Source organism: Lepisma saccharinum, chromosome 5, assembly GCF_977018435.1.
Source record: "Lepisma saccharinum chromosome 5, izLepSacc3.1, whole genome shotgun sequence".
Taxonomy (NCBI): domain Eukaryota; kingdom Metazoa; phylum Arthropoda; class Insecta; order Zygentoma; family Lepismatidae; genus Lepisma; species Lepisma saccharinum.
Window position 1 is genome coordinate 38977097 of NC_139233.1, and position 26953 is coordinate 39004049.

A 26953-nucleotide genomic window follows, 5' to 3' on the forward strand; every position below is an offset into this window, starting at 1 on the left:
CCTTGTGGCAGCCAGGCGCCCTATGTTGTACAATAGTAAGGCATTTGAATTCGTTCTCTCCCATGTCATCGAGGCGATTAAAAATCCAGTGATTTCAGCTTTTTAAGGCGTGTGCGCCAAACAGCAGCTTTTAAAAAATATTAAAGGACCTTCCACTATATTCTTCTCATATTATCTGCTCTGTCTTCCTATTTTCCACTTATTTTTTGTCAGAGATAGTTCCCCAAATTTCTGTCGGTAAATTTCCGGACGAATATGATAAGATATCCATACAAATGTGTTGATAATTTCTGAAACGCCCTGTACATAGTATGTTATCAATTTTCTCCGTACTTAACATTAATTATATGCTTTTTACAATGCAAAATAGAGCTTAAAAACGTGTATGTATATATATTCGTATGTACAACTAAGAGGAACTACACCTTTTCTTAATTTATCTGTGCATCTTCCTAAGTGTTCTCTTTTAAGTTAACCTCTTGGAGAAACTTTTATTTTTGTTCAGCACATTGATGTACGTGTTCGATGTTCACGGCACCAGCCAACGTCAGTCGCTGCCGCCACGCTACACACTGCTTGTGCTCTTTTTCGCAGCCTCCGCCAGAGAGCGTGCCAGAGACAAGGCGAGTGGCGCCGCCAGCGTCCATCAGCGGAACCAGCGAAATGCCTTACTGTCGAACAAGCGGGCGGTTGGATCCCGCAGCAGCACAGGTAGCCCTCGTGACCTTTTATATCTTTCTCCCCCACGGTGTTTGAGTGTTGACCCTGGAGTTTAGGTTGCCGACAGCTTTGCTTGCCCACTGGCCTTCTGCATGTGTCGTCTTTTGTTTATTCTTGTCGAGCTACACACGTTGTGGCCCGAGCCCATTCTTTTTTTGCGGTTTACTGTCTGAGCGTGTGCACCTGCGCTGTGGTGGAAATGTTTCTCATTCAGTAAATGCATTCTCTCTATATAGAAGTATATAAAAAGCATATACTTTGAATCCCTATATATGTAAAACCAGTAGCAGCGATTGGGTATCAAAACTTGGGGGGCGAGGACAGTTTTCTTGCTCTTACTGGACAAGGGAGCAGAAATTGCCGCACGACCCACCTAATCGCCGCCACTGCGTAAAGCAAAAATGGGGGGAGCAACTACCCACCACGCCCCCCTTAAACGCTGCCACTGGGTAAAACAATTCTCCGTAGTTGAGTGGTTAACATAGGGCGGTAGGTTGGAATCATAATACATCAGTGGCGTGCCCAAAGAGGGATTGATGGGGCTTAGTTCCGCTTCATTGGTCCAGCATCTTCTAATTCAGGAAAATGTATTAAAACAAAGGACTGACTTAAAAAGAAAGACTTACCCCTGCCTTTCAGAAATGCAAACCTCTCTTCCACGTAGTACACCTTCGACTGCAATTTGCAGACTAACGAGACTACTTTGTGTTTATATTTTCTCACATTTTACGTCTTCACTCTTTAAGCCAGTCGTGACAATGAAGATGAATGAAGATTAGATGTAATTAATGAGGAACACACACACAGGAACAGCGTTGCCATGCACAGGATTCGAACCTTGAACCTTTGGTGGCGAGATTTGGAGTTGACACATTATCCCACTATGTTACCAAGGAGTTCGGCTCGATTCCCAACAGAAGCACTCTCCAGTAGCTCGAATTCCACGTTGACCTGTACGTCCTGTTCCTATTAGATTATATGCTTCATCCGGATAAATATAGAAAAATAACCCCCAACATGTTGAAATAATTTTGAAATACAACTTCAAAAGTCACGATGAAATATCACATTAATATAACGTAACAAGATCAGTTCTTTTTGTTTCATACCTCTACAAAGATTTGATTTCTTTCAATTTGGAGAATGTAACTAGATACACACACGTGGGTTTATCCAGAATTCTCCATCTTGGAGGGAGGGCGTAATGTTAAATTCAGAGCCAAAATGACCATAAATTGGGGCTTTGTGAAAATATTTAATTGGGTGTTGAGGAAATTTGAGGTGTTGGTGTGGATATACACATTTTTAAGCAGAAAAAAAGGGGGAGTAGATGTAAAATATCACTTTATTACCCAATGTCAACAAACCAAAGTTCGTTATGAAAAGAGGAGGTGCGGATAGAATATAAGGACTGAATGACGATGGTGGAGGGAGAGAAGCCCCCCCCCACACACACACACATAATAGCACATCGCCCTAAACTGGTAAGAAAAACATTGGCATTTTAATGAACGTATACTCCAAATAATCATTTTCAGTTTCGTATGCATGGCTAATAAAGTATACTCAGTGTTAACAGGGTTAAAAGTAAATTTATTTGAATTCATTCCACAGAAGATATTATAAACAACAGCCATTTGACATTTTCACGGTATTTTTTAAGTCCTCGGCTTACTGTAACACGAGGACCAAATCCAAAGACGACTGCATTTACAGTAGAACTCCCAACACTTCCACTTCTCGCAGGTGTACAGTTCTCTACCGCAACCCGTTATTGTCCGAGCGCATGTGCTACTTTGGCATTAGGCATCGTATAGTCTACCTGTTCTATGTTCTTCAGTCTAGAGCTTTTCCTTAGAGATAGCAAGCAGTGTCTTGTGTACATTTTTTAAAATAAATATCTCCGTAACTTGAGTCGTTTGGTGCGCAATATCCAATGGGTACAGCAGCACAAAGGTTATTTGGACCCGGCACGAAATTGGCTTTGGCTTTGGAAATACTCAACTGCTGCACCATCATCGCTCAGCTGGAAGCACATATTAATGTAAGATAAGGACACATGCACCAAAGCACCTGGGGTTGGTACGTATGCATAGTGTTCGTTGATATTTCTGTTTCCGTTATTTGTGCCGTGAGAGTATATATGTACATGTGTGATCCTTTAACTTTCAGTGATCGTGAAATAAGTATCAGGAGGACTTACTTCGTTTGATGTTTTAGGAAGTAATAGTTTTGGTTGCGTGGCAAGAAAGTTCGATACCAAAAAGAGCTGGTGAAATGATGCCGGAGCGTTGTAAAGTCAGTAGTAACTTGTTGTTGTTAGGGACTTACTGGAAACCATGCTGAATTTTCAACTTACACCATACCCCCTCCCCCCAAAAAACAGCTTGCATCATGTATTGTCTCTTGATTTTTACCATTACAAGGCTTCTCGGTAAATTTAATGATTCCGTAACAATGACAATTTTCTCTTGACCGTGCCTGACCTCACTCTGATCGCCCCAGCAATCCATCCTGAATCTCGCCAAAACAGAGTAGGGGGTGGGGAAGGGGGAGGAAAAGTGAGAGAATGCACTCGCGGAGAGAGGAGATCGATTACGTAGAAAGACAGAGGGATTTATGGAGAGAACAGATTCTGAAATGGAGCTAAAGCAGAGATATAGTTACGGGGAGAGAAAATGGTACAGAGGATAGGCTGATTCATTGAGGTGGTTTATTTTACTTAGTTTTTCTTTCTGCTAATCGCGAAGATGAGGATGAACGGTGATAATATGAAAGTGATGAAGAGACCATTACCAACACACATGGACAGCAGTTTTACTTTCATGCGTATGATTAAAGGCCATACTTTGCTTAGTGTTCAAGGGATTAAAGGTAAATTTATTGGAATTAATTTTACAGACGATTCTACAGAGGATTATACTGATTGTGAATCGAAACGCCACGGCCCCGTTAGGCTGCAACCATGCAGTCCATGGTGTACTACATGGAAGAGAGTTTGACATTTGGGTGCTTTCCGACAGTCACCCCTTTACACCCCTAGAGAGATATGGAGGGAGAGGAGGGAAGAAAATGACACGAAGAGAGGGAGCAGGAAAATTAAAGGAGAATGGGCAAAGTGACAGTAGAAGAACGGACAGAAAGGAAGAGGGTTAGAGAACGTACGTGTATGTATAATTCTTACCAAAAATGCCATATTCATTAATCTTTGTTAAGTGAACTCGGAGTTCCTCGCCTGTATGAGGTTCCAGGAGACTCGTGAGTAAGTGAACATAAACAAGTGCTCTGCACAAGTAGTAACTCCAGAGGGCTCGACCAATGAATGCGCGAGAGGGAAAGGATTTCATGGAGGGGGCAACGCGACTGCAGCTACCAGTCGATTTATCAGTTTCTATCGATATGCGCGGCGTTGCATCAGACTTCTAGGACATGGTATAGTTTCTGTACGGCTTGACCTAATACTCTCGTCTTTCCCAAAATAATTTTAAGGATATACGAAAACGTTAAGAAGCACCGTCGAAAATAAGGCACACTAAAGTTGAAACTCGATGCTCACCATGATAAAAGAGCAAAGCCCTCCTCCTGTAGAAAATCTTGTGTCGAGATTCCCTTCCGTCTTGTCTAGAACAATGCTCCCTCGTGTCTTGGCCGACGCTGGCCACACACTTCCATCTCTTGAGAGCAGACCACGCGGGCTATAAATACGGAAACGTGCCCAGGAAAATTTTGGCAGGCCGGGCAGAGGAAATACGTAACATACGCCTTTGATAACCGCGTCTGGTGGTGAGAGAGAGAGAGCGTCTATTTCCGTGACTAGCACGTGATAAATGAAATTGCTCCTTGTGCAGACGTATGACGTCACGCGTTTCACGCCCGTGCGAGGGAAAATAAATAAAAGCCTTGTGCGCCGATCGCAGAGGTCTCACGCGTGGCCGTTTCTGATTAATGAGTGGAAGCAGGCTTCAGGTACAGTCCGGGAAAGCTGGCGCGTTAACTACCTGCATTAGATTGGTCACGAAGTAACGATGCAAGAATTTTGGTCCGGGGAGGTTGGCAATGAGGACCTGTGCGCCCCACGCAGGGTTTTTGAACTTAGGACTGGATCAAGGAATTAATTCCATCTCATCCTTCTGGTTATACAGTCTCGCCTTACAAGGAAGTACAACTCGTTGCCTATGTCTCAACGATGTAAAGAGGAAGAGCCAGTTCCTTCTCTAAACGCACGGTCATGAAGTTAGGCGGGTGGCAGAAGTTCCCACTGTTGCCACGTCGGGACACAACCCCATGTGTTCGTAGGATTAAGAGAGTGAAAGATGTCGTTGTAGAATTGGTCTTTGTAATCCACGTGATACAAACTGACAGTATTTGCTCGAAAGGTCAGGAATGACACCAAAGTGCCCTGGAGAGAGAGCGAGAGGTCTGACGCTCGATCTAGGCAACGCAGCCCGGTTGACGTTGCCACACAGTGCGCGGGAACCAGGGACTTTTGTCCCGCCCTCGCTTTGTTTTTCCCGTGTGTGGCACCGGCGCAACTCTGCCCAACCGCCTATTTTCATGGCCGTGCGTATAGGAACGTCCATATTGTTCCAGCTTTCACACTGTCGGGTTTTATTCGATCCGGCAAAGATCCTGAAGTAATAAACAATGCTCTGTAGGTACGGTTTTGGCTTGCACGAAATTTGGAAAACTGATAACACCTTGTGTATATATGTATATATATATATGCATGCATGCTGCGCTAGTTCTCTCCCACTCTCCTGTATCTAATGTCGGGGAGTCAAGCAGTCCAGTTGATCTGTCCGCCTGCCATCAGGCTCCTGACTTGAACCCTACTGTCAGACATTGTTTTGAGGTCAGTTCGCCCCAGTACGTTACTTGTTAGTATTTCATAATGTTCTTCACCTGACTGGCCAAACCTGGAAATGCGAAAGAAGGCCTACTCAGTTTTTTCGTCGCCTTTCTCGGTCACTTTAGGAAAAAGCGTGATCGTACCTTGAATGAAAAATACGTCAAAATGTTATTTTCAACTAGATTATAGTAAATCTATTAATTAGCTTGGGATGTTAATTCGGTTACTCGCAAGGTACTATGTTTACACTTTGTGACAAATTATCAAGACAAATAATTTCAGAAAACAGGTATAGTTTCATATTTCACACGTGCAACTTTCACAATTTATATCCTTGGGTTAGGCATTAATACACACTGTAATGTAGTAATGAAATATGTTTGTGTAATAATATCCCATGGCTAGAATTAAACTGTTTCGACGGAGCGGTTTGACCCGTCCCTAAGCTCACGAGAATGAGAGAAAGAAAGGAAAACAAAAGAAGCGAGAGAGAGAGGAAAGGCAAGAGAAGGAAGCGAAGGATAGAGAAGGATGAAGAATTGAGGCTGGGAGAGGGAGAGAGGAATGAAATAAATAAAGAAGCGAAATAAGATCGATAGAGGGAAAATAAGTAGATAAGAATGAAATAGGATATTATAAAAAATATATATTCATATGTAAAAGGAGAAAGTAGAAAAAAGTAAAATTTCCCAATAATCGAGGGGGCAAGTGACCCACTCTACCGGCACCCATGTGTGCTATATGTATTACAGCAAACAAGCATTTGACTGCATAGGAATGGAGATGGACTTTAAAAGGGGGGATGAGCAATGTAGGATTTGGGACCAGATAGGAACACAAGCTAGAAGGTAATGGAAAAAATTGGTCCGTTAGCATAATTCGTATTTATCTCGCACGTAATTTCCTTGGACGTGAACTATGATATCGTTCCTCCTTTATGGGCATTTTGCATTAGCATTAGCGGCATCTACAAGCTAGGATAAAACTCGTTTGAGGTTTTGAGATGCTTTTATTTGTCCCAGGTGTGAGATGGAAGAAGCATGCACAGCTGACCTTTGCGAGTGTCTGCCTGCACTGTGGCGCCTTGCCGTGGCTATTCGCGGAACTACTTAATGCAACAGCTGACTTGATAACCAGAGAACTGCGTTCGTATGCCATTACAGAATGAAGTGTTATTGCACGATACCCGAATAGTTTGCAGTTCTAGAGTTAGCACACGTCTGTTTTTCCCGGCATGTGCTACATGTGTGTTTTATACCCCACGTTCGGAAGCAAGTTGAAGGAATGGCAAATTTCCTGCAGTTTGGGCAACCCATAACTTGCAGCAAGAAACCTACATTTTTTATTTGGAGAAACAAAATTGCAGGAAGATGAAAAATAGGTTCCTAGGTGTAGATTTTGTAGTGATGAATTATTTTTAACTTATGAGAGTCATTTTCACATTTGTTGTTAACATTTCTTTGCATAGTATCTAATCTGAATCATTGTGTCAGTGTGTTACAGTGAGATCTATCTGATAACGTAACGCTTAACATATGCCAGCGCCAGTAATGTATTCAAAACTTCCCGGCTTTGAACGAAGGGATTTTTTTTAAAGGTTTGTAGAGGTAACTTTTCGCCTAAAATGTCCATAAATCGGATATTCTAGGGATTTTTTAGGTAAAATCTCTTATATATATTAAGCATATTTTAACAATGCACAAATTTTGTCACGATTGGTTGTCACAGTGTGTTGTCTGTCAGCGCAAACAGATTCTTGAGTTATACCTTTAATGAACGCCAAGATAATTTCGAATTTCTTTGCCTTTCCTGTCTCTGGGCTTCACCGAGCCAGGGAGTTAAAGCGGCCTGAGTGTGGGGCTGATTACATCACCTGCATTATGGCCGATATTGTGAATGTATGTAGTATCTCCATACTTGTGTAAGTCTTCACGAGTCTTCATGGCACAGGGTACTGCAAAAGGGATTGCTTTACTTTTACCTTTGCTGTTTTCGTCATTTTCTCACCGTGGTGATTAACCTGTCACTGCAAATAAACGACGTTAATTAAATCAACCAACCAATGAATGAATGAATGAATGAATGAATGTTCCACTACCAGAATATTTCAATTCGATACGCTCGAGCGAAATCAATACAACGCTATCCCTGAACTGGTAAGTAAACTATAGGAAGAGTCTCACGAACCGGAAGTGGACAGTTTGAAGTTAGTTCCTCACGTCCACCAGCAAGCGCGACGTTCTTCGATTGCCAAGCAGAGTAATCGTAGAGATTTGTAGACAATAGAGTAAAGCGAAGATCTGTCGTTGGGTTCTTTGGACTTGAGAAATTGATACGTGATCTCCCACGATCAGTGTTCCCCTTTAACTCACGTCACGCCCACACGGCAGTGAAAAGGGAACATCCTCAATTTAGAATATCCTCGCGCCGTGCTGACAGTGAAAACAGTCCACAAACGCGCTCCAATGCACGTAGGACACACATGCACGTTGCTGAAGGTTATTGCCGTAAATCCTCTGTCTCGTTGAGTTTATTCACACCCTTCCAATAACTCCCCAATTTTCTTCGACAGCCCTTAAAAAAATTGTGCATGATGATGTTGGTGTGCTAAATTTACCTCTGTAGCTACAAGTGACCTTACATTTCACCGTGGCCTCAGAATCCTAAGTATATAAATCGTGGATCAGTTACATGAATCCTGAATCTGATTTACCCGAATCATGGCTATTGGAATCGATTTATCAGAATCTTGAATCATTATCCCAACTCTTGAACTGAACTACCCGTTAACTGAAACTGGATAATGGTGTTGGAACCTAATCCCAAGTCCCGAATTGTAGAATCGAATCCCAAGTCCCGAATTGTAGAATCGAATCCCAAGTCCCGAATTGTAGAATCGAATCCCAAGTCCCGAATTGTAGAATCGAATCCCAAGTCCCGAATTGTAGAATCGAATCCCAAGTCCCGAATTGTAGAATCGAATCCCAAGTCCCGAATTGTAGAATCGAATCCCAAGTCCCGAATTGTAGAATCGAATCCCAAGTCCCGAATTGAATAATCGAATCCCAAGTCCCGAATTGAATAATCGAATCCCAAGTCCCGAATTGAAGAATCGAATCCCGAATTGAAGAATCGAATCCCGAATTGAAGAATCGAATCCCGAATTGTAGAATCGAATCCCAAATCCTGGATCATAATTTTCCGAATCTGAATCCGGGAACCTAATCCTGCATACAAATGAAGGATCCTGGCACCTAATCCCAGCTACTATAACTTGTAATCCCGGGTCCGGATTATTTGAATCTCGAATCTTGGATCAGATATCTCGCCTTACATCCCTAATTTTAATTAGTTTGTTCTTAGGGCCTCCCCGATGGCGCAGTGGTAGCGTCGTCGCCTTGTAATCAAGGGGTCCCGGGTTCGATACCCGGTAGAGGCACATAGTGGTTCGGATTCCACTTTAAACTGTAGGTCCAGTCCCGATTAGCCTTACTGTGCATAAAGCGGACTTAAAACACCAAATCAATCAATCAATTAGTTTGTTCTTGATAGGTTTGAAACCCAACCTCCCATTTTGGCTAGTCTTGCACGATATTTCATGACAACGTCGTATTTGATATCTGTACAGAGAAAATGGAATTGTAGTTTCTACATAAACCTATAGATATAACTAGTGTTCCATCAGTTTACTGTTTCGAAATTACTCTTTAACGTAATCTCGATTAATTTTAACAGCACGGCACGTGGATTGCGGATATTTGCGAATCTATTTCTGGGAAGATCTGTTACATGTTCGTGACGTTCGGGAATTGGTAGTTGGCTATTCGAGGACTGCAAGACACGCTCTAATTACCGTAACCACATAGAGCCCTTCTGCAATGCCGAGGTACATCTTCAATCTGTCCCACATCTCCACGAACTGTGACTTGCTGGAAAATACAATAATTCAAGGAACGGGACATTCCTTTCCTCATTTTCTCGAGGACGTGATCTAATGATGCGGTTTCGAACCGGAATTCATTAGCCAGAAACCAAGATGTCTAGAAACAGGTTGGTCAGTAAGGTATTTCGGTGACTGTCTATGATATGACGTACGAGTAGATATGGAAGTATTTCAGCAATCGCGAAGAAACTAGTGACTTAATTATTATTTACTAATTATTTATATCCTACAATTAGATTCGAAGAGATTGTAAGGTAAGTTAAATATGCTATATATTTATTGATTTTTAAAATTAATATGGATGAGTCAGCATTAATTCTGTTCGTACTTGTCACAGCACACGACTCAGCAAATGAAAACGGCGAAGATCCCATATGTAACTAATATTATGTGGAAGAACTACTTATTAAAAATTAGCGAAGAGACAGTCACAAAGAAAGCTCCTATGCCCATCACAGGATTCGAACCTCCCCATCGAGGCAGCACTTATTTTATAGAACAAAGGACTGCCTAGGGGCGTGTAGCGCACACGTGAACACGATACAGGATAAAACGCAACCCCATAGAGGATTATGCTACATGTAGTCCCAAGCGCCAGAGCCTCGGTTGCTTGCAAGAAAGCAGTTTCCAGGATGACATTTTGAGTGACTTTCGAAGAGGTCACCCGTTTACACGTAATGCATAAGGTTTCAAAATATAATAGAGTAACAAACAATATATAATGAATCCAGCGGTCAGTCATTCAGTTCTTTTGCCCTCACACAAATATTTGAATAGTACTTTAAGAGGTGCCAGCGACCCTTCTTCTCTTCTTTTTTTTCCTCCTTCTATACTCAACTTTATCCTACCAATTCGCTTTTAACCAAAACTAACCAACTCAACCAACTAATCAATCCAACCCTTTCCATCCTTACCGATTTCCTTTAGGTCCATCTTCGTCTTGACCTTCCTACAGGTCTTTTACCATCAGGTTTCCCAACAAGAATCCTGTAAACTCTTATTTCCTCTCCCATTCGTGCCACATGGCCTGCCCATCTAAGTCTTCTTGATTTAATTATTCTAATAATATCCATACGTGGATTCAAATTATGCAGTTCTAAATTTTGTAGCCTTCTCCACTCGCCTGTCTTCTCATCCCTTTTATGTCCAAATAGATTTCTAAAGATTTAATTTTCAAATGTTCCTCTTTTAGTGTAAGGGACCAAGATTCACATCCATGTAAAACATCCATACAATACTAATTTGCGTTTAATCTGCTGATAAAAATATATCGGCGTTAGCAATTGTGTCATTGCATTGTATCGTTTGTTAACAGGACCTCGCACTTTATTTAAGTCGATTACTTGCTTGTACTCACTTTGCTTCTTGACGTCATTTCTCGCCAACCAATCTCCGTTCACTGTCAGTAATTGACCGCTTGCATGTAGACACATTGAATTGGCACGTTGCATTTTGGAAGGATACTTTAGATTGATTAGCTTATGATATAGGGCTGGACGTTAGATGTCTCCATAAATATTCACGACATGAGCCTTTCTGAACTGCTTTTTATCAATTAAGGCTTCACAAGGATAATTATCCTTATTATATTTCAACCTAAGTTTACACACACACGCACACACACAGAAATATATCTTTCAAATTAATTGTATTAAACTGCTAATCGGTATTCCTTAATATCACGGACGGACGCATCTGTATAAATTGCATATCTTTGTATAAAAAATGAAGATCGCATTTTTAAAATTATTTACGTCGATACGTTACCATTGTCTCGTCAAACAGTCCCAAACTCGGTCATATATGGATTGTTTAGCGCGTAAAAATTAATATTTGTCTGTGTACAAACTCTTCGAAACGAAAAGAATAATACAAACGTAAAATCTGAGAGTAACGGAGTTGACTAGTGTTAACGGTGAAGGTACCATTGTGTGAAAAGGTAGGTAATAAAATGTGTACCGTATGCTCATGGCTTTGCTTATCGCAGTAGGCAATGGTGCGCATCTAACCTTATGAACCAATAAATTAGCCAAGTTCACGCCAGAAGTTTCCATTGTTTGCAAGCAGGATGCAAGCAAGCTAGCAGCTCGGATTTCTTCATTGTTTCCTGATCAGCTTAGCCTTGTAGGATTGTAGTTTGGCGATAGAAAAGCCAAGAGTGCAGTGAAGATGAAGTGTGGGTACTTTCTAGTTTCCTCCGTTTGTAGCACCAGTATGCCAATATCCTTGAAGGGATTGAACATGTGATCAATAAGTCGAAACACACTTATCGAACTGCTTTCGCCAGACTTCAAGCAGCCCCGGAAGCGCAGCACAATGAGTGTTCGACTCACAAACTAGGCACCGAGGGTTCTAACGAATTAGGTTACTTTGCGTCTCTTTTCTGCCACTTTTGGCAAATCGCGACAATGGGGATGAATGGTGATACAATAGACGAAGGAATAATCTCTCTCTCTCTCTCTCTCTCTCTCTCTCTCTCTCTCTCTCTCTCTCTCTCACTCTCTCACTCACACACACACACGGCACAAAAGGTAAATCCTACAGAGGATTATCCTGGCTGCAGATCAAAGCGCCAGAGCCTGGTTAGTCTGCAACAATGCATTCCAGGTGTGCTGCGTGGAAGAGAGGTTAACATTTAGTCACCCACGAAGGTTCAATGTTCGAGTCCCGCCCAGGCATGAGTGGTGATCCACTGTTTCTTCTTCCCTTCCTCTGTTTCATCTACTCCATCATTCATGATTGAGCTAACAGTGTAAAAAAGAGAATTTATGTAAAGAAAAGATACATGGTAAATTCAAAGAAACTAGCATCGTTGACGCGATGGACTTTTCTCCTGTTCACCGTGGTTTAGTTGTTATAACTTGACAAGTTTAAAAACAAGACGCTGCAATCCATTGTTTGCGCACCCCACATCACATTTCCCCACTCCATTGTCTGCGGCGACGTTCGTTCGCAGTGTTGCAACCTGGAGGGAGCGGAATTGTCTGAGAATTTTCAACGAAATTTGAATGTGAAAGGCATGAATTAGTATCCGTCACCTACGCTACCTATTGATTACGCTAAATTCTAAATACATTTTGATATTTTCCCTTTAAACCTTAAAGGAATTAAGTTATATTAGGGATATTTCTTACCAGCATAAGAAATGTATGAAATAAAACGATAGAAAAATGAAAAATATATAAACGATAGAACTGAGCTCACCTTGTAAATGTTTTCCAGTTCTCCTTCTTCAGTTTCACTCTCCCACTCATCCGAGTCTGTGTCTACCGATGAATCTGTGTCCGTGTCTGAATCGGCTTCACCAAGTCTATCAGTTCATCTACACGATCGTCCATAAGTCCATCTCTTTCAAAGTAAGAATCTTTCAGAGTAAAGAGCATGAACATTTTAATGCTTTAGAAAAGAACACAGGCAAGCGTGTTATCAGATTGCGTTCTCGTAGTGATTGTTGTACGATAAACAAACGAACCACCAGCCCACTAGTTAAAAAACAAAACAAAAACAGGCCACTGTTCGATGTCGCATTCAGAAAATGAAGTCATTCGACCTGTAGTTTCTCTTCGTTATAAACCTTAACGCACGTGCGTAATACTACAGTTTACGATCGGCGCACCGCACGCATTTTCAAAGGCCGGATTAAATAAAATGAACCACTGATATAATAGGAGCCTGCATGCACCGTCACGCTAAACAGTGAAAATTGTTTGTCATATTTGTTTTAGCTTAATTTTGCTGAGTTGGCACCACTTGTAGTCTCAAGGCCAGACCAGTGAGTAGAAGAGTGGTGGGGAGGATGACGTAATAGGAAGAGCTCCGCAGCGATCTGCGCATATCGGGACTTAACTTGTCAGGCTATAGCGTAGTGCAGGGGTGTCTATACCAACCCCCTCCAAGGCCAATGATGCGTCTCCCAATAAGTATAACATGTAAGTCTAACTCAATCCTATTACCAAAGTAAATATATATATCTTTACCAAACTTTATTTGCCTTTCCTTCTTACTTTTCTTAATCTGACGGATTAAATAGGTGCACCTAGTAGCAAGAGGGACTTAGAACCATCTAAAGTAAGTGAATTACTAAGAAAATACATTCCCCCGCCTCATACCTTTTTTACGTATATTTTAGACTAATATATACATGCTCTGTTTTATCATTTTAAGGGCCCCCCAAATTGTGATGGCGCTGTCTGTACCCTTATCACTCCCCGTGGGAACCCTTGACGTAGCGGTCCTGGGTTCGAATCCAATCAAAGGGTTGGCATGCCAGGAGAGTTGCGATTAAAACCCAGAGGGTAGGAGGGAGAAATAGCAAAGCAACATATCGTAAATGCAACACGTGCTTAGTCTCCGAAATGCCGCAACGAAAGAGCGTAGTAGCAGGAGGGGCTGTAGGGGGCTTTGCCACGCTCGACGGTTCCTCCACAGTCGAGTGGCCAACCGACGGCTTCCCTTGACCTTTCGCCGGAGAGTGGCAGGTGCGAGGCGGAGGAAGTGGAAGGAAAGTGGCGCTCATTCAGTTGGTCACCGACTGTGACGGCGGCAACTTCTGCTCCCACAGTCGTCAGTGCGTTCTTGTGTACGGTGGTGTGCGGCAGTGAGTGTTTGTGACATATGTTGCGTGACGGACCTCTCACTCCCGGGAGCCCATGGAACCGACGTTTCGGCCTTAGGATGCTGTGAAGTGTTATCGTGGTGAGCCCATGTTTTTAAATGCATTCGTCCACATAATTGTAGGTCGTGTGTGGTTTCCAGCAGTAAATTGGTCAGTGTATGGTTCGGCTCAGGCCAGGATGTGTAGGCAAAAGGGGGGGTTTGTGGCGGCAGTGCCACACATTCACCTTATCAGCCATTTATGGAGGTGATGTGATCAGCTACCTTTACATCCCAGGTACGCATTCATTAGAGGCTGGGTGAACTCCAGAGTCGCTCCATACAGGGACAGTGCTGGAAAATGTCCCATCTGAAATCACCTACCCCAGGAATCGAACTCGTACCTTCCACGTTGTTTTCAGACACCATACCGACTCTATCACTGCGTCTCTCTCGCGTGCGCTGTGTGTATGTGTATAAGAGTATGTGAAAGGCAAGCGATAATGACATCGCGTGTTTTCCTTACTCGCTGCTTATTATGCATGTATTATGTATATATAGCATACATACTTCTTTCTCTGTTCACTATAGTGCCGTGACAGAACATGACGAAGTAAGAAACTCATTCTCGATTTCAGCTGTAGTGGGAGTGACGTGATGAACACCACATTGTGGCCGCCTTTACCCCCCCCCCCTCCAGCTACCCATTGATGGCAGATTGGGTTACAAGGATGATACCGTGACCGTGGCTTGAAAAATGTAGGCGAGATCCGGACCAGACATTCGATACTTCACGACACGATTGATTTGATTTGATTTAGTTTACTTAGCTTTTCTGTCATTTTTGTCTAATCGCGAAGATGAGACGATGATATGGTGAAATTGATGAAGGAACACACACACACAAAGAACATCAATGCCCAGGCCGGGATTCGTACCCAGGACCCTTGGCGTCGTAACGCGCTGTGCTAACCACTCAGCCACAGATGCCGGCTTGACGACACGAACCGAGGAGACAAAACGTGTGTAAAATGAAAACTAGGATTAGTCGTAGTGACAGACTCTCTCTACCATTCCAGATTTTGCTTTGAATAAACTTACCTGTAACCAAATGTTCGGGCGTTCCAGGCGGATATTTACCTGATAATCCATGGATAAATAAATCATATTGTGCATAGCAATTGTAAAGTCGATGTATTGGTGGAAATTGTGAACTTGTACTCCGTGTTTGGATGCATATTTAGGATTTTTTTTGAGGACTCGTAGCGTCGAAACGAGGCATTAAGCAAAACCAACGTTATCAAGAAAGATTTCTTCTTTAATACCCTCTTATGCTGTGGACTTGTGTGCGGTAACACTTTGTGTATGTTGTTTGTACTTTACATTTCGGGACCAGGCTGATCGAGAGAAGCAATTTCAACTCGAGACAAGACCACCACGCCGCAGTCGGCGAGCCTCAAAGACACTTGTGACAAAATTTCTCACCAGAGGACCACCCTCTCCAGAAGTCTAACGCGAATCTCCTACTTTTGGCCCAACGACTCCCCCCTCTCCCTCACAAAATGTAATGTTCTAGACATGAGATTGGATTAAATATTCATATTGATCTGATTTCATAGAATTATGAAGTGTTTTGTGGTGCTGCTGAAAAAAAAAGGACGAGTGTGGTGCCATAGGCTGAATGCATAAAAAGCATTAATATAAATGTGTGTGAAGCATATAGGCTTCAAATATTGATTTGTGTTGTTAAAATATGCAAATTATATGCATTCACAAACATTTAAACTATAATGTAGTTAAAAACATTAAACATTTGCAGATTCATTCATTTGGTATTTACATGGAGTAGACCACTTTTCGTGGAATGCCCCATAAATGGATGGCGAGTACATGAGTTTACTTTCAATAACAAACATGATGCGCAAATTTAGAATTGTAATTAGTAACTACAATATTCAGATGGTTCATTATTTCTAATTGTATTGCATTGTTTTTTTCATTTTTTGGTCCATTTAACGGTCATTTCCCATTCCCCGGTAGAAGCTTGTATGCAGACGAAGGTTCGGATTAATTCCCCGAAGACCCTTTCCTAAAGCAGGGCTTGGATAGGCATAGCTATTTGGGTTGGCAATAATATTCGGATTTTCCCTTATCAAAATTTTTATCGTCCCAGTTTGATATAAATATTTGAAGGGTTCGTTTGCCTAGTTATATGATCACTGTTGAGAAATAACTTTTGCATTTGAACAATAGAGCGCAGGAGTGGGAGCAGCGACTGGATATCTTCCCAATCTTTCTGTTCCCTACGCCCTCCTACATAACAACTACGGGTCACCCGTTCCAACGTTTGTGGATTTTGCCCTCTCCGGCTGGTTGCTTTTCTACCAGCTCATTATGATTATTTCCCAGCCGTTGCGGTTATCTCGGCGGAGCATCTTTCAGGAAAGCTAATTATTCGCCGCCGACGGAATCTCGGATCTCCAAGCTCAATCGGAGAATGCGGGGGGAACGCACGAATATCGCACGCTGCTTAGAGACGACGTATCAGAAATGAATTGTTAAGAGTGACTCGTACTTCGAGATTGAACCAGACGGGACGAGACTTAGCAGCGTCGCCTCTTCAACGAGGAAGCCTGTTTCGTGTCGTAAATACCTTTCTCGTTTCGATAAAGATATCTCAATCCAGTGTTGACTGAGATTTCATAAACAATAGGAATGGCGTGTCCATCCCGATGAGCCAACCTGTGATTGATTGATTGATTTGCTGTTTTAAGTCCACTTTATGTACAGTAAGGCTAATCGGGACTGGACCTACAGTTTAAAGTGGAATCCGACCGACTATGTGCCTCCACCGGGTATTGAACCCGGTACCCCTTGATTACAAGGCAACTACGCTACCACTGCGCCATCGGAGAGTCAACCTGGGTATGAAACTTCCACTCCCAAATTTTACAAATGAATTTGCTGTGCAAGATTTCTCATTGGATACTGGGGGTATAGTGACCCTTTTAACTCTTTTCCAAAAACACCCAATCGTCAACCCTTCCACGTTGTACAACCTAGACTTGTCGACTTGAGGTCCAATCAGTACTTGGGTACTAAGATATCAAATTGTAAAATGTATACAATATAGTGTGTTTGTGCATGGCATAATGAAAATATTAATGTGGATTACAAATTATTCACACGCTGATAGTAGCCCCGATGATTCAGCCTGACTGGTTCGGGGGAGACCTGGGTTCGATTCTCAGGGTGTGTGGTCGTGGGAATTATCTCGACAATGCCCTTGCATAAAACAGCTCTGGGGTACACCCAATCTCTGATCAATTGCTACCTGAGAAGGCGACTGGAACGTAATGCCGACCATATTACCCATGAATGTAGGTGATTTCCTATCTCCACATCCCCTTTATGTTTCTTCACGGCACGGTGTAATAGTACAGGGGTAACTTTACGTGTATATTCTGATAGTGTAAAAGCAAGTGCTATAATAAAACTTGCTTTTAAAATAATTTGTCTGATGGAGCATCTGCTCTTGTGTCCTCTCTTCTTGTGATCAACTCGTCTGCTTCCTGCAGTATTCTACTATAATCACTAGGGCTCGGAAGTTCATGAAAAATCTTTTTTCTGGGCCTTGAAGACAAATGCTAAACCTTGTAGTAATCCACTTCCCTTCAGTTAAAACCAGAAAACATTTTTTTATTTTGTAGTTTCTGGATTTTTTTGTGTAATTTTTCACTATTTTTTCCATTTTTTTTGTTGCATTTCTTAAAATCATTTTTGAGGTTTCTTTTTGCTCCTTCCCTGTCTTGAGAATTTTAAATGCATTTGCTTGAATAACTTACATATTTAAATTTCCTAACATGGCATTTCAGCAAGTACGCCATTAATCGAAAATATTTTTTGTTAGGCTAACTGAAATCTTTGATAATGGATTTAATAATTAATTGTGGTAAATTTATTTTTTCTCCAGCAAACTTAAAATAATTTGGGGGAAACCTACTTTGAGGCTACCTTCCTGGTCACAATTATCGCTTTAATCTATGGTTTTAAAGTAAAAATTAGTCACAACATTTCAATATATATATATATATAATCTGATGAACGCGAAACACAACTGTATTTTCAGGTGCTGACAGACTACTGTATCGTCCAAGGATCACTCTGAAAAGAGGTGAATGATGTATACAGAGAAACCATGCTTTTTTTATGCAACCTTGAAGTAAAAAAAGGGGGGGAAAGGATGCAACTCCATTAGCACGATGGCTTTTTCCTTCCCCCTTTGCTTCTGCAGTTTAAACTGCCAAACAACTGCTTTTATCGAATTATTCAACTGCTCTTGTAATTTTTGAAAAAAAGTATCTTTTTAAGAGTGAAAATTATTTTTAGATCATAAAGTCATTCTATAGGACAGTTTTATTTTTTAAAGATTTATTTTTATGCCATCATGCCGTATTAATTCGCCCCCTTATAATGTAAAATCATTGAGATTATGTGTTGAATAGATGTTTCAGAGGAAGAAACCTGACCAACGTTTTTAGTGTGTGTGTGCGTTGTCGTACCGTGAAAAAGCAGGAACCAAATCGGTTTTAACACCAACACTTGTGGGAACTTTTCGAAACGAGGAACTTTTCGTGGTTCCTCGTTTTGAACTAATTAATTTTTCGTAATCTACAGGCTAAATTACACCAGAAAAATTTAATTTTAACGCAGTTTAGTTTCGGGGTTACAGACCGGTCAAAGCCACACACTCGTGTGAAAGGTTCCAAATTTCGATGTTTGGCACCAGTCAGCATAAACACTTTGTGTTTAACAACACGACGGTGGCGACATCTGAGTGTGTGAAACCCGCTGCGAACTAAAAATCACGTGACGGATGACTCATCGAAACAATGTGCAACAAAATTTCCAGCAGGAGACCAACCAAACGAGGAACCTCAGGCGACTGATTTACCACAAGATTTTATGTTAAAACCAAGTCTACAATGAAAGTATGGATATACAGGGTGTCCGGCTTAGACCTTTAACATTACAAAAGAGCATAATTTTGCAGAGAAACCCAATTTTATTACCAAAATTTAAATTTTGGTAGAAAAACTCATGCATTTTTTTGTCCCAGCACCAGCACTTCACACAACCTCGATATGAGCCCCCCCTGTGGCACGGCAGATGTCGAACCGATATTCCAATTCCGTCCAGGTATTCACTAGCATTTGAGGAGTCACATTGTTAATCGCCTAATGAATTCTGTTACTCAGATCTTCCAAGTTCTCGATGGGCATACTGTAGACTTGGTAATTGATCAACCCCCAAAAGAAAAAGTCTAGGGGGAAAGATGCGGCGAGCGCGGAGGCCAAGTAAGTGGTTTAGATTCTCTTCCTATCCATCTTCTGCGAAAATGCTCATCGAGAAATTCTCGTACAATGATAGCAAAATGTGCCGGGTCTCCGTGTTGTTGGAAATGGTTTCTGGAGGCATTTGAGGCACAGCGTAATTCTAAAGCATGTCTAAATAATTCGTTCCTCTCACTGTTTCTTCAGCAAAGAATAACGGCCTATTATCTTCTCTTTCATTAACCCACGCCACACATTAACTTTTGGAGAGTCTCTCATAATTTCACGAAACTCATGAAGATTGTCACTTCTCCAAATACGGCAAATTTTGCTTGTTCACTTAGCCACACGTGTGGAATGCAGCTTCATCAGAAAAGCACACCTTGTCCAGAAAAGCATTGTTGTTGTCAATTTTGCCCGAAGACGTCTGTCTTTTAGGTTTATCATCAGGATAATTTCGTTGGATCTAACTGGATATTGTACGCCCGTAGACGTAACCTTTTGTGCACAACGTCATGGATAGTAGACCGAGGAATGTTGAGCTCTAAACTTGCACGTCTTATTGATTTTCTTGGACTTCTTGTGAACGCAGTGCAAATCACTTCAATGTTTTCCCCTGATACCTTCCGCTTCGCGTACTTCCCGCGCACCGACACAACACTTCCAGTTTCTCTTAGTTGTTTATCCCACTTAGCAATGCTCAAATAGGAAGGAATATTGTCGTGACGTTGAAGATTGAATTCACGCCGAAAAGCACGTTGAAAAAGCTTCACAGATTTGTTTGCTGCCAGTGAAAGAACGCAGAACACTTTCTGCTGAACCGTCCACTCCGCCATCTTGGAATTTATGCGTTACACGCGCATGCGCGTGATGTCAACTCGAAGTACTGGTGATTCTCGCAAATGGCCACAGTTGCCCGTCCCATACAAACAATAAGTTTTATTTGAAGTTGAATGTAACTAAAGTTATACTGTTTTGTAATGTTAAAGGTCTAAGCCGGACACCCTGTATATATAATTAAATTAACTAAAAAGCAATATGCTGCTAGTTTATGTTACCTTGGGTATATTAATATGGCGAAACGATAAGTAAGGGAAAGACGACCATGTTGAAGTTATTTATTACTGAAACCTGTACATTCATAATAGCTATGAAGCTTCCTATTCTTAATATGAACTCGTTCAAATATGCGAGTTAAAAAAAAAAACGGAAATGGATAGTCGCCATATTGAACTTCTACACCTCTGCAAGTAGTAAACTGGTTAAAACAGGTTCGTGCCGAGTGGCATGGGCAAGGATATATTTAGAAGGGGGTCCAGGTGATCCGGACACCCCTAAAGATTTATGAAATTCTAAAATTAAAGAGTGAAAATAAACCTCTTTAATATTTGTTGTTTAGTCAATGGTTATTTCCGCCGAACTTTTTGGAAGGCGAGTATTATATTGGGATCATAACTTTGAATGACAGTACCAAAGAAAATATATGCACAATACTATTTATAATAATATGCATAAAATATTGATCATGGTACATGCCTGGCAAGGGGACCACGCAATCCTCTCGAACTATGGAAATCTATATAATCCCACTAAGGTAATACAGGCATTTATATTTTAAAAAAATATTTAATTTTTTTTTAATTTTTAGATTTTGAAAGAATTTCTATTTGTATAAATCAATGGGTTTGTTGTGGAGAGAAACAAGCACCTGAACTCTGCAGTATGCGATATTGAGTTATTTTAGTTTTATAACCATTGATGCAACGTCACGATTTAGTTGAGTTTGAGTTGTTTTTTTTTTGTTTTTTTTTAATCTCTGTCCAGACTTCTTGGAACCTTAGTATATATATTTTTTATTTTGTTTAATTCAAATTTATGTATGTTCTTTGTTTTAATAATAGTTCCTAATACGTATCATTTAATTTCTAAATACAGATTGAACCAAAAGTAGGTGCACAGGAAATAATAATTTTCAGCATGATCTCGCTCGCTACTGTCTGGATCATCCTCCAATCTGCCATGAATTAGCCGTGGACGATAAGGTTTCAACCCAATAGATTTCAGGATTCGTATAATAGAAGTTTGTGAAATACTCAATTCTGCTGAGGCTCTTGTTGTAGACTTACTCTCCACCTACTTTTGGTTCACTCTGTATATTATTTTTAAAACATGGAATTATCATGGTTTTTCGATTTTTAAGAAAATCAAAGGAAATTGAAAACATTGTTATACTCTTCGAATAGAGAATCCGAGAAATAAATGTATACAGTAAGCACCAAGCTGTACGCTCTGTGACAGCGTTTGTCTGCAAGCGATTGTCGATTGCAGATTGGCGATTGCCGATTGTCGGATCGGACTGGATGTTTATTTTTTTTCTGTACTTTGGACCATAATATTTCAACTTTATACTTGTGCGTTTAGGTGCAACACTACTCCATTCTTGGTGGTCGCATCAAATGTTCCAACAGCATTTCACTGACCACCGTGACGAGTGTTAGCACAGCGCGCTATGACTCCAGTGGTCCCGGGTTCGAATTCCGGCCTGAACATTGGCGGGCATTCTTTGTAAGTGTCCCTTCATCATTTTCATCAGATCACCCTCTCTCATCGTCGCCATTAACAAAAAGTGTCAGAGAAGCAACGTAAAATAACGTACTTCAATCAATTCAGCAGCATTTAGATTATATTGTTTGTTCCATATTTTCTGATCTGCACCGCCCGTGAAAAAAATAAATCCTGCGTACAGCCTGTATTCAAGCTTGCCTTGATTATATTATAGATTGATTGAGTTGGTATTTTAAGTCCACTTTATGCACAATAAAGCTAATCGGGACTGGACCTACAATTTAAATTGGGATCCGAACCACTATCTGTATCCACCGGGTATCGAACCTGGGATCCCTTGATGAAAGATGACGACGATACCACTACGCCATCGGGGAGTCTCCACCGTTTCTGACTATTTCATTCTGCTTACTACATAGTCTATAGAGTCGCGGTCGTCTAGACGGTAGGGCGTCTCACATCCACGCGGAAAAACCGGGTTCAATTCCCGGGGTGGGTGATCAAAGGTTGGAATTTGTCAGGCCTTTTCCCCGCACAAAGCGGCCCTGGGGTCCACCTAGCCTTATATCTATGGGTACCGGGGACAACCTTATGTGTTGCTGATTGCATCACCTTCAAAGTGGCCGGGAGAATGTGGGGGTAGGACCAAATTTCGTAAATGTGTCTTCATGGCACGGAGAACTGTGGCTCAGCCTTGCAATGCATAGTCTTAGAATGAACGAACTCTGGTATACTGTTCAGTGGGATTTGCCGTAATAAAAACTACTCGAACTTCTCTACTTCTGAAAGTTGTATGCTGATAATCGGGTTAGAGCTTTATTATATTGATACAAACTTGTTGAAATAAAGAAGTTTAAGAAAATAGACTGAATAGACTGAACGCGCTCTTGAACTTCTTTTTTCTGACGTATTTGGGGTGATAATGGGTACCATGTTTGTTCATACTGATATGAACGTACCGAAATAACCAAATTGGAGCAAACTGGAGGTGGACCGTCGTCTGATTGAATTTTTATATTTGACAAGGTAATAAACTGATATTCCATATGATATTACAAGTTTCCTGAAATAAGTGTAATAAAACTGAAAAGAGGGCATCGACCTATTAAGCTTGATTCCCAAACTAATTTCAAGTAACGCTCAGATCACACTCCTCTCACCGTGTAGTCAAATATTGTTGAATGATTTTAAAATAGAAGCATTCAGACCTCCTGTATTGAAGAAGTTTTACTATCTTTTCTTCTTTTCTCAAAAAACTATTGACTTATTACTTGCTTGTTTTAATTTTAAAATTTTGTAATAACAAAGTTCAAAAAGTAGCTACATGGGAAACACACAAATCAGCCTGAAAATTTTAAAGGTGCTTTCGGTTTCTTAGTTTCTGTGAAGCATATTATCCTTGTTTTCCTTTGGAAGTTTTAGTTCTGTTTCATTTACATAACTGACAGTTAATGCTGTATTGCTCTAAAAACTCATAGTTATGCGGATGTTTGTAAGTATATTACATGTCAGATACTGTTGTGTAGTAAGACAATAGGACGTATGAAGTCCTCTCTTGGAATGACGATGTTTGAGAATGTTCTGTGTTTTACTCCTTGAATATCACTGTCACTTTTCCTGTTTTAGGGTTAATTTAACTACATAAATTCAAAACAAACTAAACAAAATGTAAAAATGGCTGTAGAATCGTCTGCTTTCTCTGAGCTGAATATGTCAAAGTAGAAGCAGTCGAACCTTGTCTTGAAATTGAAATAATCTGGATAGGGGGAGGGCGAATATTTACTAGCTCGTTTCTCAAGCAAAATAAGCAAGGAGCTTACATAATTGACAATGGTTGATTTTCATTTGATTTATTTTACATCGAACCGAATAACTATGTGCGTCCACAAGGTATCGAAACCTCGAAACCGGTACCTCTTGATTACACGGTGGCGATGTTATAACCAGGGCCCGGATTTTGATGACCTAAAAAAATCTGAAATATGACCTATAAAATGACCTAAATATCAAGAAAATGACATAAAAAATGACTTAAAAATTTGTCTATATTTCAAGGTATGATAGTTATAAAGTGAAAAAGTAACTTAATTTTTTTTTTTATTTATTTCAGGGTATGGCAGTACAAAAAATACTTACAATTTTTCTCTGTTTCAACGTATGACAGTGTACGGCACGGCACAATTCTTACTTCTGTAATTAAATTTTAGATAAAAAAATCTTACTTATTCAGAGTTATTGCAGTACTTAACAATGAGCATGCGAAGGTTCTCTAAAGTAAGTGAACGCCTGTTGTCGGACAGCACATTTTTGTATTTGGAGAAACTCCTTTCCACATCTGCCGACACTACAGGAGCGTACTTGAAATGCACTAAATCGGTGGCAGTGAGTTCTTCAATGCACGAAGTATGAAATGAATCACCGGCCAACACCTGAGAAATGCGACACAAAGTTTTGTATCCAGAGTTTTTGTCAAGAACGCTTTCCACTTTCTTCGATACGCTTCTACCAACTTCTCCTCCTACACTTTGCAAATGAGATGCAATTTTTCTAACTGCAGTTAGAGAACTTTAGAGGCTTGCACCTTGCTCCCGTACACTTGTGATCCCATGTGTTAAGGAACTGAAATTTGCCTTTATGAAGGCTAGCTGTCCTTCAATTTCACCGTTTGAAAATAGTGTTTTAGCGGCTTGGAAATTATCGCAATAATAAATTGCTGAATCTATCCAGGTACCCCACCGAGTGATGACAGGTTCTCGAGGGAGTGGAACACCGGGAGCCATGGACTTGAACAGCACTTTACGAGCAGGAGCCTTTATAAAAACTTTCTTCGTCTTTCACACAAGGGCATCCACTTCAGGAAAATTTGCTCTAACTTCCTCTGCCACCCTATGCATAGCATGTGCTAAGCAAGTAATATGCACCATTTTCGAGTAAAAAGCCTTTATTGACTTCCCAGCTTTCACAAAGTATGGCGCGGCGTCAGTCACAAAAAGCAAGACGTCATCATATCTGATACCCTCAGGCCGTAACAAAAACATACACTTTTCAAACAGTCTACATATTGTGGAGTGATTGACAGTTTCTAACACTTCACTCGTGAGCAGAAAGACTTCACCTGGTCCGTCGATCTCCAACGTACCAATGACAACGTTAGCCACGCAACGATTTTCTACGTCATTTGTTTCATCGATGGATATGAAGATCTTCTTCCCATGTACTTTTCCCCGCATCTTGTTCATGGTGCTGTCGTAACATTGTACCAGGTAGTTCTTCCGAAGAGTTGATTCGTTTGGGATAGGACGTCCGAAATGCATTTCGAGAAAGCTCTTAAATTTAGCATTGTTTACTGTCCAAAACGGGATGTTAGCAGAAACTAGAGCTTCACAAAAGTTTCTGTTAAAATCGGACGATTTATTCACCTTCATGGATGTACTCTGTTGCAGTAATAATTGCGTGGATTTCTTCTTACTTGCGAGTTGCACTGCCCGTATATGCTTATCGAAATTAAATTTGAGCGTAAGTACGTTTTTTTGAATATGGAATAATTATATTGTGAGTGAAACGCGAAAAATGACCAAAAAATGACCTAAAACTTGCAGAAATGACCTAAAACTTAAAACATGGAAAATATGACGAAAAAATGCATAATAAAAATTGCATTTTTGTAACCTGGGCGTCACATCTAGAATTTTCCTACTAAAGAGCAATGCATACTACACAAGGAAAAAAAGATGACATGTCATCAAAATCCGGGCCCTGGTTATAACTAAACCATCGGGGAGGTTGCGATGCCTTGTAATCAAAGGGTGATGAGGGAGCCTTCACTATTACACATGGACAGGGCACACAAACTCCACAGAGGACTTCATCCACACGCCAGTGTGTTGTTCGCTTGCGAAATCTTAAGTATAAAACGTATGAGGATTAAGGTTAGTGATTTATTGTACGCGTAAATTGCAATGACGATAACGAATGATTGTTAAATTCGTAACGGATTTATCAGAACCCTTGCAGCTGCGTTGTTTCCTCGCTGCAGTAAACTGATGTGCCCTTTAAATGGAAGTCTCTACCAAAGACCCCATGACCGTTATGAGGCGCCAAAGCGTTTGGAATCCTTTCGCCCAGAATTGTGTGCTGGATCTCTGAGAGCTCGCTTTTCGGGTTCTCTTCCAAACAAGAGCAGCAACAGTGAAAATCACGGGAGCAGTTGGTGGCGACCTAAGTACTTCCAGTTTGGTTCAAGGTCGCTGTACAAATAATTAACGTCAACTGCAAGGAAAAACGGCAAAATTGTGTCGCTGCTGTCTCGATTGCTCCGGATGGGGAATTGTTAATGCGGCTCAGTGTCGCTAACGTTTAGAAAACATTGGCAGGGGCTCAAACACTTCGGTTACAACTTCGCGGAAAAAATTATCTTTTCTGAGAATATTCTTTGCGACACCGGAAGGTTTCATGGCTGAATTTTCTTAAATCATGTTTTCAGTTGGAAAAAGACAGTAGAAATTAAACAAAGGATCTCTTTCCTTTGATGCAAAACTCAATGGTTTTTTATCATTAGCTTCCTTGCATACTTTACACAACGCCACTTCTACATTTTCATCATAAAAACTCCACGGATTTTTGCCCTACCATGAATTTTGAAATTATTTCCACCATCAATTCTTTGAAAAACTCAAGATGCTGACCAAGGCAGAAATTTATTTTATTTTAAAAAAATAAATTAAACGTAACGTTTCAACCTTCTAGCAAGGTCTTCATCAGACTCTGTATCAAGTACAAATTAATAAAAAAATTGTACATGATACAGAGTCTGATGAAGACTTTGCTAGAAGGTTGAAACGTTACGTTTAATTTATTTTTTAAAATAAAATAAATTTCTGCCTTGGTCAGCATCTTGAGTTTTTCATATAATGGAAACAAGGCTTAATGGCGTTATAATCAATTCTTTGT

General features: G+C 40.8%; 1 protein-coding gene across 4 annotated transcripts in view; it reads left to right on the plus strand.

Moving 5' to 3' along the window:
* LOC145987773 (uncharacterized) overlaps positions 1-26953 on the plus strand; it is a 376171-nt gene that overhangs the window by 232343 nt on the left and 116875 nt on the right. For 3 of the 4 annotated variants that reach the window (XM_083122457.1, XM_083122458.1, XM_083122455.1), the window contains exon 6: positions 595-711. The exons of the other annotated variant lie outside the window; for it this stretch is intronic. In XM_083122457.1, coding sequence (XP_082978583.1) covers positions 595-711 — 117 coding nt within the window. The remainder of the gene's footprint in view (positions 1-594; positions 712-26953) is intronic. 4 annotated transcript variants of the gene reach the window in all.